At 41.6% G+C, this 20,357-nt stretch overlaps 1 protein-coding gene across 1 annotated transcript in view; it reads left to right on the top strand.

Annotated features, from left to right (window-relative positions):
- The first annotated feature begins 1,567 nt into the window (after positions 1 to 1,567).
- Positions 1,568 to 20,357, top strand: part of Adamtsl1 (ADAMTS like 1) — a 919,831-nt gene continuing 901,041 nt past the window's right edge. The window contains exon 1 of the mRNA XM_050157409.1: positions 1,568 to 1,739. Coding sequence (XP_050013366.1) covers positions 1,653 to 1,739 — 87 coding nt within the window. The 5' untranslated portion in view covers positions 1,568 to 1,652. The remainder of the gene's footprint in view (positions 1,740 to 20,357) is intronic.

Below are 20,357 nucleotides of genomic sequence, written 5' to 3'. Positions count from 1 at the left end.
TGACCACCAACACAACTATGATATACTCATCCTAGTGTGCCATTTCCCATACCCTATAGAAATCTTTTCTGTTCACAGCCTCTGTGCTGTGTTATGTGTGTGTGGGGGGGGGGAGGCATGGCGGTTGTAGCTTGCTCTTTTCACATTAGTGACGCAAAACTCAACAACTGAGAAAAATATTGACCTCCGAGTTCAGCAACTACCAAAGTAAGAAAAAAATCAAAACAGTAGTTTTTTTTCATGCTTTGAAAACTCAATAAATAGACATTATGAGTAGACAGGTAAATTCTGAAAAACAGCCCCCTTTAACCCACAAGACAAAACGTCAGTCTGAACACAAGATCGAGTTTGGAACATTTAGCATTATTTCCTTAAAGCACTTCAGTGGCGACTTCCGTCTTTCTCTCTCTGGCAGTAGACAGTGGTCACATCCGTGTTGGGCTCAGTCTCAGAGGAAAGGTAACATTTACGCACAGTACCCAGCGGGTAGGAAGGGATCCAGGAATATGCGGACCAAGTGAATGGTTGCTAGGGAGTGGAGCAGGCATAATTCGTTGCTGGGTTTACCCTAGTAAGCGCACGTGGGAACTTCACAGAAGTGGTTTCAGGAGGGCGGTGCTGACTCCCCTTATCATCAAGTTTACTGAAGTGGGGCCAGCTCCCCGCCTCTTTCAGCTCTGCTGCCAAGGTTGGAGAGGGGTGGAGTGGCCTGGAAGACCATTGGGAGGGTGGGGACTTGCTTTCTTATAAAGATGCTTTGGACGACTGGCTCTGGAGCTTTCAGGAAAAAAAAAGAACTGGGGCCTGATGGCAACATACCACAATAGAGCTCAAAGTTTATTTTGTTTTAGGGTAAGCTTGAAGTGTAATTAAAATGTGGTATAAACCAAAGAAAGGGAGAGAAACAACCAACAAAACTAATCTCATTGATCCCATCCCTTGGACTCCCTGCTCTGCCTGGCGCTGGCTTCAGCCAGCTCCCGAGCGTTGGAACCCAACTGTTGAGGGTGCCAGCGGCTCAGGAGCCAGTTCTCCTTTGCAAGTCTCAGATCAAACCTGTCCCATGGTAGAATCACTGTGAGAGACCTGGAGACAGATGCCCACAGGCAAACGTGGTCCCATTCTGTGAGGTCGCAAGTTTTTTAAGAGTAGCATGGCCTGGAAGGGTCTGGCGCAACCCGCAAGACAGCTGGGGTTCCCAGAGCACCAACCTAGGGGAGTGAGCTCGCTCCGGGCTGGCCCCAAGCACTGGTTCCTGGGAAAACGCCAGCACCCAGGGGAACCTTTCCTTCTCGGGGGCGGACAGGGAGGCGCTCCAAATCCGAGCAAGGTGCAAAGCCATGACCCTCCTTTAAAATCCAGAAAATAGGAGGCAGCGAGCAGCCTCTCTTGCTTTTTTTCCGGACGCTCACCGCGCTTTCCTGCCGGTTTAGGACGACCCTGGAGGGAGGAGCAGGAGGGTGCTGGGGCGGGGTCGCTGAGCCATCGGGCGGGGACTGCCACACTTGCGCGGAACGCCCCCAGCCGGGCGCACGCGCTCCCATTCAAAGCGGCTGGACAGTGCGGTCACTGCGGAGACGCGCCCACCGGCCCCAGTGCTGAGTCGGTAAGCCAGGGGTCCGCAGCCACTGCTCCGAGTCTTGGCCAGGACCATGCCGCGACTGGGGGAGCGCTGGCCTCCAGGGAGCCTGGCTCATCTGATCAGTGGCACCTGGTGGCTCCTCTGTGTCGCCGGACAGGTAGGACAGCCTGAGGGTCTCCAGCCTCTTGGACTCCTGACCCCTCTTTTCCCCCCTAGCCTCTGCTGGGGCAGGAGTGTCGCTTTGGGAAGCGCTCTTTCTTTTTTCCACTGCGAAGTTCTGTCGGGAGGCTCAGCCTTCTCGGAAGCCTGGGACAGGTGGCGGAGGATAGAAGCTAGCATGGGTTGGCATCTAGTGCCAGGCAGGCAGGGTCAAACTCTAGGCAGAACTTCCTGGGACCCTGTGCCGGCTTCTCGCCCGCGCTCAGGTCTTTCTTCTAGCTGGGCAGAGTCGGGAGAGAAGGCGGTGGCTGAGCTCTGGAGCTGTCATTTCCCAGGGAGCTTGCGACCAGCTTCTCTTCTGGGCAGTCCTCTGCTGAGTCCCCTTCCTTTGCTTTCCTGGGAGAGGTTCAGAAGATGGCACACTCATTCTCTCTTCAGCTCTTCCAACACTCCATAAACAGCTGGCATTGTCACCAGAGTCCCTTTGTGTCCAGGGAAGGCTGTATAAGGTGTGAAAAGGGCAAAACAGGTGGGCTTCCCAGGTGGGCCAGGGGTGGGGGTGTGGAGCGAGTGGACTTCATGGTTGCATTAGTTCTTGCCACACCCACTCTGAATCTTCCCACAGTTTTTGCCTGGCCAGGAAGAAAGTGGAAATTCTCAGGCTACCTAGAAGGGTCCTGCGAGTATTAAACACATAGTATTGCTGCAAGAACCTGAAGCATCTGCTTAGGAACTAGAGCAAAGGTCAAGGGAAGGTCATGTCAAAGTGTGAACTTTGGGTTGCTTTGGAGAGTCAGGTAACTTTTAATTAACACTCACCACTTGGGCAGCTTGTTTATAATTTCAACTACATAGATGTGATTTTCATAGGATTACTTTGGTAATTCTGGGAAAATGCCCAAATACTCTTGGCGGGAATTATCGCCAGATAGCCTCCCTTCCTCTGTTTTGATTATGGAGACTTGTCCAAATTGGGGGATTTCCTTCCTTTGCTTTTACTTATGTTTTGAAATTCATTTTCATATCTCTGTGTTAGTGGTCATTTTCATGGCAGAAGCAAGCTTTTGGAGAGAGAGTATTAGGTATGAATGCTCCAGAGAGGCCCAGAGCAGGCTGGGACTGTGGGGCAAGGGCTCCCTGAGTCAGTAATGGAACTTTTCAGACACCCACCTACGTTGTGGTAGAACATGCTAGAAACAATGGTGTTTGTTATCAGCTTGTTTTGTGCCCACCGGCTTTGATCCATGGAGGTTTTCTCAGCCATAGAGCCTAGATAGAATGACCCACCCACGGGCATTCCCGTGGTCACGGACAAATCTCAGGTGGAGTACATATCAGCTTCCCAGAGGAGCTGGGCTTAACTGCTCCCAAGTGATTGCAATTTGTGCTGGACTGAAAGCCACAATGGGAAAATGCCCTGTCCTGAGGTGAGCAGTTCTCACAGAAGCCTGACTCCCAATCTACATATAGGAACTACGAAGAGGGCTTAGGCATAAGTACAAGAGTCTTTTCATGAAGCTTCCAGTACTGATTCCGTCTTACTAGACGTTGCTCAAGGCTCTTAACTGTCCATTTCATCTTTGGTGCACTGGGGTCCTCGACCTGAGTTCTTCAAGGTATGCCAAGGACCATCAATACCAGGAAGATCCTCAAACCAAATCAAGATAGCCCCTCATTATCTTGTTTTAAAAGTTCACATGGATAGAAATTACCTCACTCTTGGAGAAATTGCTAATACAAAATCCAACGAAGGTGTTGAATAACCCATTAATGAATTTTCTTAGACTTGTGGACTTTATTTTATTTATGTATTTATTTTTGTTTGTTTCAAAGGTTTTCTTCTCACCTTGCCAACTCAAACCTGTTTAAAGTTATTCTGGGCTTTTTTGGTATTCAGAGCAAACTGATCTCCCAAGCACCGTACCTGTTCTCCTTGTCCTGTATCACAACCGCTCTATCTTAGAAACGTAGATTTGGAATTCTGCTGTTCCTCTTCTTAGAACGGCTCTCATGAGGAAGCTGACAGAGCTCAACACTAGTGGATAGAAAGGAACGTAAAGGGGGAAATGGGTCCTGGTATATCCTGGTAGGATGTGGATGCCTTTGAGGCGCTGCTTGGATAGAAACTAGAGTCGCTGCGTTTAAAGCTTACCATCTTTCTTGAACAGAACCCACATATGGTCATTTTCTAATCACTGAGTAAAACAGATCAGAAATGTGAGGATATTTAATATTAAATCAAGAAATCTGTCTCTAGCCAACAGCCAATGTCATATTATTTGAACACTGCTTGTAATTTGCACAGTTCTTATACTTATAAAATTAAATCACTCGATGCGTACAAGAAGATCCACGAGTGTTATCAGATCTTCCTTGAGTATGATGTAGCCACAGTAGGGGCGAGGCCATCAAGACCTGCTTCCTAATCAGATTGCACTAATAGTACAAAAAACAATTGCAATGGATATGAGAATTGTTTGAAAATCCAACATTTCTTCTTTCTTCTCATTTTCTTTCTGCTTTCAGGAATTGTTTCTTTTTACTTCTGACTTTTATTGTGTTTTGTAAGATCTCTTGGCTCACTCCTTAGGTTCCTGTGAAGCTAGTTCTTTTACTGATTAGCCTCATTTCATAAGCTGAACCCAACTCTGTCCTATCACCCAAATCGCTCCCACATAATGACAAGCACAGCAGCATCCTTATCCTGCACATGCAAGGATGATAAAGTGGTGTGTTGGGAAATACAGCCCGTTACTACGGCTTTAAAACAGCACGTTGTGGTGGTTCATTCAAACAAAAAAAAAACATTTTCACTTATGGAAATGTTCAAATGTTGTCCTTAGGGATTCAGTAGTGAAATGCATAGTCCCAAAAATGCTAGAAAGAGTTTGTGACTGCTTGGATTCATTCTCAACTAAGGACTTTGAAGAAGACTTGCTTGTATCTTATTCTGTGGTGTGCAATTGCTCTTGTTTTGCTGATTTTCCATTTGTCGGAATAATGACAACCCTGCATTTTAAAAAGCAAACTCAGGGCTTTGGGGAAAAAAAAGTTGCTACTTAACTGCTTTCCCCAAACAAGAAGTCTTCTGAGTTCAGAGGCTACACCCCAGGCAGTATTTTTGTTTGTTTGGTATGTCCCGAGATATGATTGGCACACAGTAAGCTGTTCATGTTTAAAATATAAAACTTGGCAAGTTTTAACATAGGCGCACTCCAGTGACACCGTATTTACCAAATGTTTTCATGGCCTTTGAAAACGCCCCCTCTCATCCTTATTTGAAAAGCCAACATCATTATGGAAATAACAATGTTTTGTTAGTATACATTACATCTTTTGAGCTAGTGAACTGGTAGACTTTTAGCATTTATGTCTTGGCTTTTTATTTTATTTTACTCGAGATAATTATTTTGAGATCATTCATGCTGTAGCATGTAGCAATAATGTTTTGCCTTTCATGCCTGGGTGTTTATCTCACAATTTGTGAAATCTCTTTCCTTGGCTGTTGAAAATGAAGTTTCTCTGAGCATTTGTGCACACATATTTGCAGAGACAGTTGGTTTCATTCGTCTCTTGATAAAAGTTAGTAGCTTAATGGTTGACTTGGCTTGCAGGTAATGCCCAACTTTCTAAGAAACCAAGGTATCAAAATGTTGTGATATGGCTAGTCCCTCTTTATTCACAGTTTTGATTTCTGTAATTTTGGTTCTCTGAAAACATTACATGGAAATTTTGAGACATAAACAAATCATAATTTCTAAAAGGTTAAAATATTTATTATTATTATTTCTACTGATCTCTGATATCACACGCATGTTCAGGAAGTCACATTGGTATGATCTCTGTTTTCATGCATCCACTGATATCCAGAGGTGTATTGCCTCTGGGTGAAGGGAAACAAATAGGGTACCATTTTGCACGTTTTGTTGGTATACATGGGAGTTGCATTTCGTCTGTATGCTCGCCAACACCTGGTGGCCTTTTAGTCATACAAATAGTGATAATTCAGTCTTGGTTTTAACTTACAAATCTCTAATGATTAAAGACGCTGAGCATTTTCCCGTGAGTTTATTTAGAACCCTTATGCAGTCAGGCAGCTCTTAACAATAGAGATATATTCTGAAAAAAAATGCAACACTAAGCCAGTTTATCGGTTTTTGAGAGGACTCACACAAACAGAGACCATGTCTTGTGGCTGATTTTAAGGAACCACTGTCATGTTGGTAGTCATTGGAGTGTCATATGGTGCATGAATAGAAACTTCAGCAAAGTTTCTGTTCAAGTTTTTTTTTTCATTATTAAGGTTGTTAGTTGTCTTATAGTTGAATATAAAACTTCCTTTTATATTCTAGCCATGAGTCTTTATCAAATGTATGATTTAAATTTATTTTCTTTCAAGTCTTTGGTGTGTCTGTTTTTCTAAATAACATCTGTGGATAGTGTTTAGTAACTTTTCCTTCTTTGTATGTGTGACAGAAATACCTTACAAAGGCGCCATAAGGAAAGAAAGGTTTACTCGTGGTCACTGTTTTAGAGCAGTCCATCACAGCAGAGACTACGATGACAGGGGCATGGGGTGGCTGCCTACATTGTGTCCCCAGTCAGGAAGCAGAGACATGAGCTCAAAATTGGTACTCAAGTTATTTCTTCCTTATTTAGTTCAAGACACCAGCCCATGGAACTCTGTTGCCCACATTCAGGGTGAGTCTTCCCAGCTCAGTTACACCACTCTGAAAATGCTCTACAGATAACAGATACTCCCAGAGGCATGTCACCTACATGGTTCTCAGTCATACCAAACTGACAAGATCACAGGGATATTTTGATGAAACTGGACCTACTTACTGAGTTGTTTTAAAGGACACTTAGACTTTTCTCCGTTTAAAGATGTATTTGTCTAGCTCAGAGGCACATGACTTCACTTACAGAAGTCTAATAGCTTTAGGTTTTTTTATTTAGTGTATGTTCCATTTGGTGTTACATTTCATATATGATGGATATGGCTCTATGTTTGACTTTCACCTCTGGATACGCAACTGTAGTGCAACTTTTAAGAAACATCACCATTTCTGGGTACCTCCATCAAACTCAGTATTTATACATGCATGATTCTGTTTTCAGATATTGTATTCCAGTGAACAGGGCCACCATCATGCTTCTAGGTTAGCAGTTCTCAACCTGTGGTCACGATCCCTTTGGGGGTCGCATATCAGATATTTACATTATAATTCCTAACAGGAGCAATATTATTGTGTGAAGTAGCAATGGAAATTATTTTAGGGTTGGGTGTTGCAGTAGGAGCGGCAGCAGGGCTGCGTCCCCGGCACCAGGCCGCCCGCATGGCTAGCTTATGCCCGAAATAATTACACGGAAACTGTATTCTTTCAAACACTGCCTGGCCCGGCTAGTTCCAGCTTCTTATTGGCTAGCTCTTACATATTATTCTAACCCATTTCTAATATTCTGTGTAGCCCACGAGCTGGCTTACCAGGGAGGATCTTAACCTGCATCTGTCTGGAGCGGGAGAATCATGGTGACTCCTCAACTAAGCTTCTTTCTCCCAGAATTCTCTTCTGTTTTCTCCACCCACCTAAGGGTGGGACTATCAAGGGGCCTAGGCAGTTTCTTTATTAATAAGAAATCACTCCCACATCAGTTGGGATCACCACAACATGAGGAACATCACTAAATTGTCACAATATTAGGAAGGTTGAGAACGACTCTTCTAGGCACTGTATTGCTCTAGTTTGAATTTTTAAATTGTGATTTATTTTTGTGCAGTGTCAGTGATTGAGCCCAGGGCCTCCACACAGTCTAGGCAGGTGCTCTGATCTGCACCCCTTTCATAAGAAGTCTTGAACTCAGAAGTTGAATTCTTTAATTCTGTCCTTTGTTTTCAAGGAGTTTGATCTGGCTATCCTGTGTGTATTTCATATCTGTTCACCAGTTCTAAAAAAAAAAAAAAAAAAGCAAACTGCATGTAAAGAGTTGACTGGGAGTGTTTTAGTTTCTAGATCTATTTTGAGAGAATTATCAATTAACAATATTGAGTCTTCTGACCATGGGTATTGTATATTGCTCTAAAAGTTCGTTCTTCACAACATTGAGTCTCTGTCCATGGATATTGTGCACTCCTCTGTGAGTTAGTTCTTCTGAGGGCTACTTGATGATTTCCAGTCTACAGACATGACACAAGTTTTGGCTGGCTCTTCTTTCTCTTCTCTCCTCACTCTGGCCTTCTCCCCTTTCTCTTCTTCCTTCCCCACTTCCTTCCTGTGCTGGAGCTGTAACCCAGAGTCGTACACTTGGTGAGCAAGTTCTGCACCACAGGCCTGTTCTCTTAGTCTTGTGTATTTCTTCTTTGATCTATTTTAAATGGTGCTACTCTTAACCTTTTCAATTCCCACTTTCCCTTTTATGTTTGTTAAAATATAATTGGTTTGAATTTTATTATGATGATCTGAAATGTTACTAAACTCATTTATTGGATGGGGTAGATTTTTTTTCTTATTTTCCTTTTAGATTTTATGCACAAATGGTCAAAGCATGTGGTAATACCTTTTACCAACCTTGAATTTTTTTTCTTGTTTAATAACACTGTCTAGAGTCCTTTGTTTAAGGTTGGATAGATATGATAAAAATAGATATCCTTGCTTGTTCTTGATCTCTGGGTGAAGAAATAGTAGTTTCCATGAAGTGTGATATTGTAGGTTGTAGTGGGACAATGGTCTGTACCCTGTCACTTATATTTTAAATAAATGCTGATTGGCCATTAGCCAGACAGGAAGCATAGGCAAGGTGACCAGGCAGAAAGTAGAAACAGGGCAATGAGAATTCTGGTAAGTTTCAGTCTGCAGTTGTCATCCAGACACAGAGGAAGCAAGATTTTACTGTCTATCCTAAAAAGGTACCAAGCCACATGGCTAACACAGACAAGTATTATGGGCTAATATAAGAGTTAATAAGAAGCCTTAGCTACTAGGTCAATCAGTTTTAATTTATGTAGACCTCTGTGTATTTCTTTGGACCTTATCGACTGCGGGAACTTGGCAGGACAGAAAACTCAGTCAACAGTAGGTTGTTTGTATTTGCACTCTATAGGTTGAGGTATTTAATTTTATTCTTTATATGATGAGAGCTCTGAAATCACAAATGAGGTTAAAGATGGATGTCATGGTATATGCTAACAATTCTTACACTTAGGAGTCTGAGATACTGGTCAGCCTTGACTTCAGAGCAAAACTCTTTCTCAAAGTGGAAAAAAATGAAAATGGAAAGAAAAACCACCAACAAAAATGGTTGCTAGGTTTTCTCAAATGCTTTTTCTGTATCTAGCTATCATATGATATATGATAATTATGTAAAATATATAATATTTGCTGTACTAATGTTGTTAGTACAGTGATTTATAGTCACTGACTTTTGGTTGTTAAACCTATTTTTTCATTCCTGGAATAAAGTCAATTTGAACTAGTTGTCTAGAGAACAGATCTTATGTGTGTGTGTGTGTACATATAAGTGTGTGTATATCTGTACACATATATGTTTATATCTGTACATATGTATGTGTGTATGTATTAGACTGTACTGTTGTCTTACTGAGTTGGAGACCAAATAGTCCCTGCATGCTGGAGAGACAGAGAATCCAGTCGAGAAGAATGTCAGAGTAATGCTGGCCTCATTAAATATTAAGGGAATGATTTCTGCTTTTTAATGTTCTGGAAAAACTTGTGTTTGAGCATTTCCTCATATGTTTGGAAATTCAACCTTAAGCCATCTGGATCTAGAGTTTGTTTTATGAGAAAAATTCCTAATTGAAATTTAGTTCCTTGAGATGACAGGCCATTCAGATAATCTATGTCATCTCAGGTTAGGTGGTTTGTCTTTCACAGTTCCTAATTTCATGTGAGTTGTTTAATGATTTGGCATAAAGTAGTTCATAATATCCTACTACCAAGTGTAATACTATTGAGATTATAGTTAGATGGTAGTATCAAGCCTGATATTGATATTGATTTCATTTTTTTTCCAGCCAATAGGCTCAGTAGGTTTTCCATTTTATTAAGGCATATTTTTATGTATATGGATGTTTGACTGCACATATGTATGTGTACGATATTCATGCCTGATACCCACAGAGACCAGAAGAGGATGCTGAATCCCCTGGAGCTGGAGTCAGCCGACAGTCCTTAACCACCATGTGGGTGCTGGAATTCAACTTGGGTTCTCTCCTCTGCTAGAATAGCATTTAATCTCTAAGCCATCTCTCAGGCCCCAGATTCAGGCCTTTGTATTGTGAATTTTCTTTCTTGTTGATTTTTCCCCTCTGTTTCACTGACTTACTTTACTTTTATTAACTCTTAAAAACTCTATTGTGTGCTTTTGTCCCATTTTTCCAGATTTTCAGTGATATCACTTGGCACTTCACTGGGATTATTTTTTTTTTAGACACAAGGGCTTAGTAATACACATTTCCATCCTCAAGATCAAAGTGACACAAGCAAATATTTTGAGTTTCTTCAGCTTGAATTAGTCTCTTATTTTCCTTCTTTTCTGCCACACTGACACTCTATATTGCGAGGCTTCTAAGTACTGGGGATTTTCTAAGTATCCCCATGTTATCAATTTCTAATGTAACTCATTTTGTAATTTGAATTAAAATTTATTGGCACTTATCTTAAGGGTTAGAAAAATTGTCATTCTTTTTATTATTTAATTAGTTAACTCATTATTTATTCCCAGCCTGACCAGTTTTCCCTCCCTCCTCTCCTCCCAGTCCCTCCCACAAACCCCCATCCACTCCTCCTCTTTTCTCCTCAGGAAAAGACAGGTCTAACATGCATATCAGCCAGCATGGCATAGCAAGTTGCAGTGAGACTAGGTACCTACTTTTATTAAAGCTGGACAAGGCAACTCAGTAAGAGGAAAGAATCCCTAAAGCAGGTAACAGAATCAGAGACAGCCTGAAAATTTTAAAAATTTTATTATTTTGATTTATCTACATTCCAACCACAGTCACCTCTCCCTCCTTTCATTCCTACCCTCCCCCACCACCCCTCTTCTCCTGATCCGCTCCTCCATTTCCCTTCAGAAAACAGCAAGTCTCCCATTGATATCAACTAAATATGGCATATCAAGTTTAAATAAGACGAGGCACTTCCCCTTGTATTAAGATTGGACAAGGCAGCACAACATGAGGAAAAGGGTCCCCACAAGCTGGCAAAAGAATCAGAGATGGGCCCTGCTCCCAATGCTAGGAATCCCATAAGAGGACCAAACCACACAACTATAACATGTGTAGAGGGTCTAGGTCAATCCATGAAAGCTCTCTGTGAGCCCCTCTGAGCCCAGGTAGGTTGATTTTATAGTCTTGTCTTTTCTTTTTTTCCTTTCTTTCTTTCTTTCTTTCCTTCCTTCCTTCCTTCCTTCCTTCCTTCCTTCCTTCCTTCCTTCCTTCCTTCCTTCCTTCCTTCCTTTTTGTGGTTTCTTTGGCCGCTTTGGCTCCTACAGTTCTTCCTCCTCTTCCACAGTATTCCCTAAGTTCTTCCTAATGTTAAACTATGGGTCTCTGCATCTGTTTTCATCAGTTGCTGGATGAACTCTGATGACAATTGGACTATGCACTCATCTATGAGTATAGCAGAATATCATTAGGCATCATTTCATTGACATCTTTTTATTGCTAATGATATTTGGTTCTAACCCTTATCTATGAGCTGTCCAGTCTTTGGGTCCTGGTCCTCCAGGCAGTATTAGAGGTGGCCCTTCTATCACAGTATGGGTCCCAAGTTGGACTTTATACCACCTTTACCCCAGCTCATCTTGTAGACAGGACAAATTGTAGGTCAAAGGTTATGTGGCTGTGTTTGGGTCAGAATCCCTCCCTTGGAACTCTTGCCTGGTTACAGGGGATGGCCGGTTCAAGCTCTGTCTCCCCTATTGCTAGGGTCACACTCATAGATTCTTGGTAATTTCTATTGCACTAGGTTTGTAGCTTGTCCCAGAGATGACCCTTAATTCCAGTAGTCTCTTCATCGTCCCTCAACCCGATCCCTTCTGTGTGCATGACCACCTTCAATCCAGACCCTCCCTCTATTTACCATCCCTTTGACAGTGAGATGTATGTGTTACCCCCTTGAGCCCTCCTCATTACTTACCTTCTCTGGGTCTATGGATTGTAGTATGTTTATCCTTTACTTTACAACTAATATTCACTTATGAGTGAGTACATACAATGTTTATCTTTCTGGGTCTGGGTTATCTCACTCAGGATGATCTTTTCTAGTTCCATTCATTTGCCAACAAATTTCCTGAATTCATTCATTTAATAGCTGAGTAATACTTCATTGTGTAAATGCACTGCATTGTCTTTATCTATTCTTTGGTTGATGGAATTCTTGCTTGCTTCTAATTTCTGGCTATTATAAATAAAGCTTCTATGAACTTTAAGTTGAGCAAGTGTCCTTAAGTATGGTAGAGTGTCTTTTGAGTATATGCCCAGGAGTGGTATAGCTGGGTCTCAAGGTAGACTAACTCTCATTTTTCTGAGAAACTACTATATGGATTTCAAAAGTGGCTGTATGATTTTGCACTTCCACTATCAATAGAGGAGTTTTCCATTTGTTCCACATCTTCTCCATCATAAACTGTCACTTGTGTTTTTGATCTTAGTCATCCTTACAGGTCTAAGTTGGAATTTTAGTTTTGATTTGCATTTCCCTGATGGCTAATGATATTGAACATTTCTTTATGTGTTTCTCAGCCATTTGAAATTTGTCTGTTGAGAATTCTCTGCTAAATCTGTACACCATATTTTAACCAGATCATTTGGTTTGTTGATATTTAGTTTCTTGAATTCTTTACATATGTTGGAAATCAGCCCTCTGACAGATATGGGGTTGGTGAAAACCTTTTCCCACTCTGTAGGCTGCCATTTTGTCCTTTTGACAGTGTCTTTTGCCTTACAGTTTTTTGTCTTTTGTCTTTCAGTTTCATAGGGTCCCACTTATTAATTTTTGATCTTAGTAATTGCACAATTGGTGTTCTGTTAAGAAAGTTGTCTGCTGTGCCAATGCATTCAAGGCTGTTTCCCACTTTCTCTTCTATCAGGCTCAGTTTGTCTGGATTCATATTGAGGTCTTTGATCCACCTGGATTTGAATTTTATGCATTTGATATAAACGGATCTATTTGCATTCTTCTACATGCTGGCATCCAGTTCAACCATTTGTTGAGGATACTGTCTTTTGTTACAAATGGCCGGTCTTAACAAATGTGTATTTGGAAAGAGTTAACAGTTTTACAACGTTACACCCTTCCCTAGAGAGTTTATCTTGCGCAGATGGCCTGTAAACGTCAATTAAATCAACCTAGCTGATAGAACTGTTTCAATATTTTATATGGTTTCTGGTTTTCTGTATTTATTGTATCAATTTTGAGAGAGATATAGTGAAGATTTCACCTATCATGTGTCCAGTTATTTTTTCCTTTATTTATTTGGAAACTTTGGTATTAATATGTAAGTGTTAAATAATACTATCTTAGCCTGGCAAATGGCACTTTTTACTTCTACTAAATGACATTTTCTATTCCTAGTAATATGTGCTTTAGAATGTACTTTGTCCTTGCTAATATTAGATGACCAATTTAAGTTTTCAGGGTTTTTAACATGTTATTTCATAATTATTATAATCTGATATGAATGTGATTTCTTGATGCATTTTATTAGGCAGCATGCATAGATGGTAATAATCACAGTCTCTAAGTACTTGACCATTCTATTTTCTAGTACATATTTAAGCTTTCTTATTTTAAGCTATTGACTTGCAACTCACATACCATTGCAAATGCATAATTCAATGGGTTCTATTAGCTTTACAGATAAAGTGCAATCATTACCAAGTTTAAATTTATACTTTTTTTTGGTACCTCAGAAGAGCTGCAAAGCAGATCAATACCTACTTATGAAAAAAATGAAACAAATTTCCTTGTATGCTAGCCAAAACATTAAGAAACATTTTTTTAAAGGACTCTGTATTTTTTAAGTACTATCCCCTGTTACTGTTCTATTGTTGTGAAGAGACACCATGACCAATGTAACTCTCTTAAAAAATCTTTAACTGGGGACTTGCTTACAGTTACAGAGAGTGAGCCCATTGTCGTCATGGTGAGGGGTATTGTGGCATGCAGGCAGCCAAGGTGCTGGAGAAGTCGTTGAGCATTCTACATCTTAATTCACAGGCAGCAGGAAGAGAGCGGTGAGAAGTGGCCTTAAAGCCCATTCCCAGTGACACACCTCCAGCAAAGCCAGAACTCCCAATTCTTTCCAAACAGTTCATCAACTGGGGATGAAGAATGCAAATATATAAGCCTGCAGGGGCCATTTTCATTCAAATCACCACACCTTGTAACTCTCCTTTCGCTGAAGTCTTAAATAACATGAATCCATCTTCATTATTGACCCTGGATTTTCATATGAGAGGTGTCATCTAATATATGGACTTCTGATTTGCCTTCTTCTACTTTCTACACTGCATCCAAAGTTCATCTAAATTGTGGCATATTTAGGTAGATTATTCCTGTTTATGGTTGAACAGCATCCCATCTATTCAACATCGACCACTTTGTTTATTGACAGACATCGTACTTTGCTTCACTTTTTGGGAGTTTTCAATAATGGTGCTATATACACTCACATATTATTGTGTGAATATGCATCCCCTTCTCCTCGGTACATACTGTGTTTAAGGTCTGAGGAACTCTCAGAGTTGCTATTTACATATTCTCGCCAGCCATGCATCGGCAGTGCCAGTTTCTACACTTCTTCACCAACCCTGGTGTTATCTTGTTGCCGTCATAGCCGTTCTAAAAGGATTGGATAAAAACCTCACGAGTGGTTTCCATTGGTATTTCTCTGACTTCCAATGTTTAGCATCTTTTCATTCACAACTTACTTTAAGATTGCAGTCACTAGTCACCATAGCCCTCCACTATGTAGCTGCCACTCTCTCTCCTCCATTACTGTGAAGTTGTCCCTTAGCTCTGAGGCCCTTTCCTCTTACAGGAGACCCTCTGCTCTGCTGGAGCCTCTCCTTTCAAGGTCCCCTTGCTCCATACCTGGCTGTTTTCTGCACAGAGTTGTAGGAGGGAGAGTACCTCTGTGTTTTGTTTAGTCAAATCCCCTATGCAAACTCCAGTGAAGAAATGGGTATAAAGGTAAAAATGTGAATTATTTTTGTATTTGTAACATTATTGTGTTTTCTCACTTGCTGTTTCTTTCCTATGGCATACAGCCCCGAGTTGGAAATAATCTATTCCCTAACCCTACTCTCACGAACACCCCCCCTAGATTGTATTTCTTGGGATGTTTTATTATTATTATTATTATTATTATTATTATTATTATTTAATTAAAAATTTCCACCTCCTCCCCCCCTCCCATTTCCTTCCTGCTCTCCATTCCCCTTCCCCTCCCTCTCCAGTCCAAAGAGCAGTCGGGGGTTCCCTGCCCTGTGGGAAGTCCAAGGTCTTCCCCCTTCCATCCAGGACTAGGAAGGTGAGCATCCAAACAGACTAGGCTCCCACAAAGTCATTACATGCAGTAGGATCAAAACCCAGTGCCATTGTCCTTGGCTTCTCAGTCAGCCCTTCTTGTCAGCCACGTTCAGGGAGTCTGGTTTGATCACATGCTCCATCATCCAGCTGGCCTTGGTGAGCTTCTTGAGATGTTTTATATTGTTGTTAGGTGGCCAGTGTGCTTTTCCATCTAATTCCGGTGTCTTCAGGAAATTGTGTTATTGTCATTTATGGGATCGTCTAGAACTTACTCCACATTTGGTATTCTAAAGCTGTCAAAAGTTTTCCTCAAAGGGTGGCATAGTAAACGTCTCGTGTTTGTGGACCTGTCTGTAACCTGGCCACTCATGTATAGCACTGTAGCTGAACTGCAGACTCAATGAGAGGCAAATGACTGAGGACATCCATACTTCTATAAGCTATTTTCAGAAGGTGTGATGGGCTGGAATTGGTGCTTTGACCACTATGCTAATGTTTCATGATGCTAGGCCCTGGGGTTGGTTATTTAAGGTGGTCGTGCTGTGTAATTTTGGCCTTCAGTGAATCTGTGTCACTTAGCTCTCACAGAGGTTTTTTTTTTTTTTTTTTTTTTTTTATAATTCTTCCTAATGTCTTACACACTTACCTTTTGTGAGATACCTACAAGTTACTGTTCTCCTGGACTGCACATCTCTCCTTGTCTTTATTTCTTTCATGTTCCGCGTTGATTACATTTTCTAAAATATTTTCTTGGTTTTGTTTTCTGACAATAATTCTTATAGAGACCCTCTGCCAACATGCCACGCTGTAGATTTCAGCCCCTTTCTCGTAGCACCGGGTACCTCCAAGGGCAAAAGCCTTCAGAAGTCCCAGTAGGCAAAGTGGGCCTGTCTTCCCATCCTCCTGCTTCTCCAGAAACACAGTTACACTGGTCAGTAACAGTTCCCCACCAAGTTTTCCTTCTCCAAAAATTTATTGGCACCTTTTGTCTGCTGTTGTCTTCTTTCCAGTTCTCTTGTCATCTTTATTTATTCTGTTATTTTAGCAGACATCTGGGAGAGAATGGAGAGAGTGTTCAACCTGCTGTGTTTAATGGGAAGTCAGCGCTTTTTATTTTCTTTCATTATTTCTATTCTTTAACCCAAGCCTTCTCCAAACCCCAAGGGCTCATTCGGGTAGGATGCACACTCTCAGATACTGCAGTTCTTGAGTCCCATCTAGCATTATCAATATGATAAAACAAAACAAACAGCGAAACCAAAACAAAATAAAGACAAAAATCAAACTTGGGGTTGAGGCCAGGTAGAGGAATAGGATTTATTTCTGGATTTGAGAACCTCAATACAGCAGATAGAGTCAGAATGTTTTTTTTCCAGAGCATGGAATCTTGCTTACTGATGGTTTTCTGGTGGCCAAACACAATACTAGATCTTTTCTCCGTCCCCACCTTCTTGTTACAAAAGTTCTCACATCTTTAGAAATTGTTTATTTCCCATTTTCTGCTGAAGGAAACACAGTCTTAACCTATGTGATGAGAGATGGAGCATAGAATTTTTTTTTTATTGTTTAACCAAGTTTGATGTTCCTATTTGGACACAGTTTTATGAGAGAATGTGGTATTAACATAATGTAAAAATTTGGCTTTGACATATCATATATGTATTAAAATTCAGTCTTCATGTTGTGATTGTTATTTAGGGCTTTTTTGTATTTTTGGTGGATGATGGAGATGAGACAAAATGAACAGAGAAATGGTTTTAAATTGTTATTGATTCCGTGTCAACTTTAACCCTTCATTTTGCACTGGGATGCTATCTAACTAGAGATCATGTGTTTTTGCGGTAGTGGAGTGGTAACATGGGCCCACATATTTCTTTTATATTTTGTTCATGATGTTGGATCTGTATGGATAGAAGAAGTGCAGGGATTCTCAAACGTCCTAATTCTGTACCCTTTAGTACAGTTCCTGATGTTGTGGTGACCCCAACCACAAAATTATATTCGTTGCTACTCCATAGCAGTAATTTTGCTACTGTTTTGAAATGTACTGTAAGTATCTGTGTTTTCCAATGGTCTTAGGCAACCCCGGCAAAAGGGTCATTTGACCCCCAAAGAAGTTTTGACCTGCAGGTCAAGAACCACTACTTTAATGACATACTTACTCTTGTGATCACAAACTTCAGTGCTCCTAAGTAATTTCTGCTACATTGCACAATCCAGAGGTCACTAATGGCTCGTGCTGGATAACTCAAACCTGGGAAATATCTTTCGCATTTACTGTGTGTTAAATTGTGTGTGTGTGTGTGTGTGTGTGTGTGTGTGTGTGTGTGTGTAGGTCATAGGTCTCGGAGGAGTCTACCCTCCTTACATTATGTGGATTCTGGGAGGAAACTTAAGTTATGAGGCTTGATGGCAAGCACCTCTACCTACTGAGCTATCTCCCCTTTTTATCGCTGGGGACTCATTCTCAATGACTATGATTAAATAGAGCTAGGCAGACCTAGGAATCTGCGTCTGTTACAAGTGACACCCCCACCAGTTCCTCACCCACCTTCCCAGAGAGCATTCACACATGGTTGGACCCAGAGAGCACACTTGGAGAAACGCTCATCAGATCTGTCTTCCCTACAGACAAGAGAAATAACGCCTCAGGAAGCTGAGTGACTTGTTGTCAGTTTGGTAGTGGGAGGGGTGGGCGAGGGCCAGCGTGTCTCATAACTGTGCAGTGAATTTCTCCACTTCGGCCTACACTATTATTTTAGTGTCTAATTACATCATGAACTAAAGATACGAACCACCAGCTTAACGTTGCTTTATTTGTAGTAACCTCTGTTTTTCATAAATGGTTTTCAGATGTTTGGGAATAGCTTCAGCTCAGCCACTCTGTAGCAGGGGGCTGAGCTGGCAAAGGGAGAGGAAAGCCTTCTGCCCTGCACCACCCTTGTGTGACCTGCTGGAAACAGGCTTCTGTGTATTTCCCCCTGAGGCACCCTGTCTTGGAAGATTAGCAGATACTAATTTAGAAAAGCACCCAAGCGTCCAGGAACCCAACACTTGATGAAATGGTACGTGCCGCTGAACACCTTCTCTCCACATGGTGACTTAGCAATTGTTGGTGGATTCTTGGAGGCGAGGAAGGAAATGTTTTGTGTGCCATTATTTAGGATGGTCTCGGTTCTATCACACGCCAGCCAAACAAATTACCCATACATGCCACAAGTTGTCACAGGTTGCAAGTACACGGAAAGACATTTTAAGGACTGTTAATAGTCACTGTTAAATTCATGTACATTTTATGAAAAATGGTCACTGTGAGTATTCTGTGAGGATTCAAGGTTGCTTGTTATGAGGTACTTTTGTTGAGATTTGTAAATTTCCTTCTGAATCTCTATATCTGCCAGGAGAGGCTAGCCACTGGGCAGGCAGGGTAGCTGACCACAACAAATGCAAGGTAGCTTCCTTGGGGTCACAGGTGGGTGCATAGTGTTGGGACAAGACTCTGAAATCCATGCTGATGGAAGCTCCATCTCAGCTCGCAGGTGGCAGCTCCAGGGTAGGGAGAGGACATACTGTTCTAGATAGGCACACAACTCAAAGGCCGTGGCTATTGCTCTGCTCACAGTTTATTGCCCAAACCAAGTTCAAGAGGGTGCTAACTATCATGTTATCTCAAGAACATTACTTTCTCGCTTTGGTTCCATTTGCCTTAGCTTTTTCAAGACTTCCAGGGTGTGGTCCAAATAATTCTCCCCCATGTGTGTACTTTAAAATAAATGACCCGACACTACTGTACAAGCGTTTAAAATGAACCTTGACACACTCATTAATTAAAAATTTATACAATTTGAAACTTGTGTCACAACCATTCTTTTTTTATTTAAGTATTTGTTTTGGAAGCTCAAGGGCAATTTTATTAGAGTTTGAAAGACCTCCAACCCCAGGGCAGGCATGCTATAAATCTCATCAGCTTCCTGGAGGAGGACAGTGGGAGAGAGAAGGAAAGGAGCCATGAGAATTAAGTTGCTAGCTTGGAGCCCACCACCTGGCAGCAGACAGTGGCATGACAGGAAGGAGGCCTTTAGAGGAAAGGTAAAATAGCCCAATACATCAAGAAAGTATGCTGAGGTGCTAGCCAGCATCCAAACGACAGAGACGAGTAAGAAATAAAAGGGAAAGGAAAAGTTGCAACTTAGACTCAGAAAGGACTCGGCTCTGCAGTGACTGTGTTCGGATGGTGGGCTAGAACTCTGCGAAGAGAAAATACAGCATCCCATTAAAGGACTGGTTAATTCTGAAATCAGTCCTGCCTTCCTGAGGAGTGGTCCCTTAGTCAGGTCATTAGCACTGGTCAGCTGGAATGTTAGGTCTGCACCCAGCTCAGAGAGCCTAGTCTCTTGGTCAGGACCTTTCTCTCAATGAACCTTTACTGCTGCCCTAACATGCCCCTCTCTCAAGAGGTTACCCTAAAGTAACTTAAGAAGCAGGTCAGGGATCAGGGACCCAGATACTTTGACTATCACTGGCTATTGACAAGGATAAGGATGCCAAAAGGCTAAGGACATTTCTGACTTTTAGCCAATAAAGAAACTGGTCGCTTGGAGGGAGTATTGTTGCCCTACACTGTCTAGCCAGTTTCTACCTCTTGTTTTTATTACTCTGTTCTCTCAAGTGGTAACCCAGATGCCATTATAAGTTTCTTCAGCAGTCCGAGGAATCATAGTTCCAGAAATTAAGCTTAAGTTTGTATGATAAGTTGTTTAGAAAGCTGTTTCTCATGAGTGATTTCTTCTTCATAAGGGAAATGTTGCTCAGATATAGGACATCATGGCCTTGGCTCAATTCAACACTGTGGTGCCTGTCAGCAGCCAAGAGAGGCAGGCTTATTATTGCTTTAACCTAAAATTAAATGATGGCTAAATTTCTTTTTTCTCTCTCCCAAAACTGGATAGGAAGGACTTTACACTGTGATTTTAAGCCCCCCCCCGCCCCCCCGCAACAACTAAAACAAATGACTGAGGATAGATTCTTGGTTTTTCGCTCCAGAGACCCTTTTTGGAAACCAA

The sequence above is a fragment of the Alexandromys fortis genome, unplaced genomic scaffold (assembly GCF_014885135.2).
Source record: "Alexandromys fortis isolate MF-2015 unplaced genomic scaffold, M_Fortis_MF-2015_v1.1 scaffold_64, whole genome shotgun sequence".
Classification (NCBI taxonomy): Eukaryota; Metazoa; Chordata; class Mammalia; order Rodentia; family Cricetidae; genus Alexandromys; species Alexandromys fortis.
This window is presented reverse-complemented; position numbering and strand designations above follow the sequence as displayed.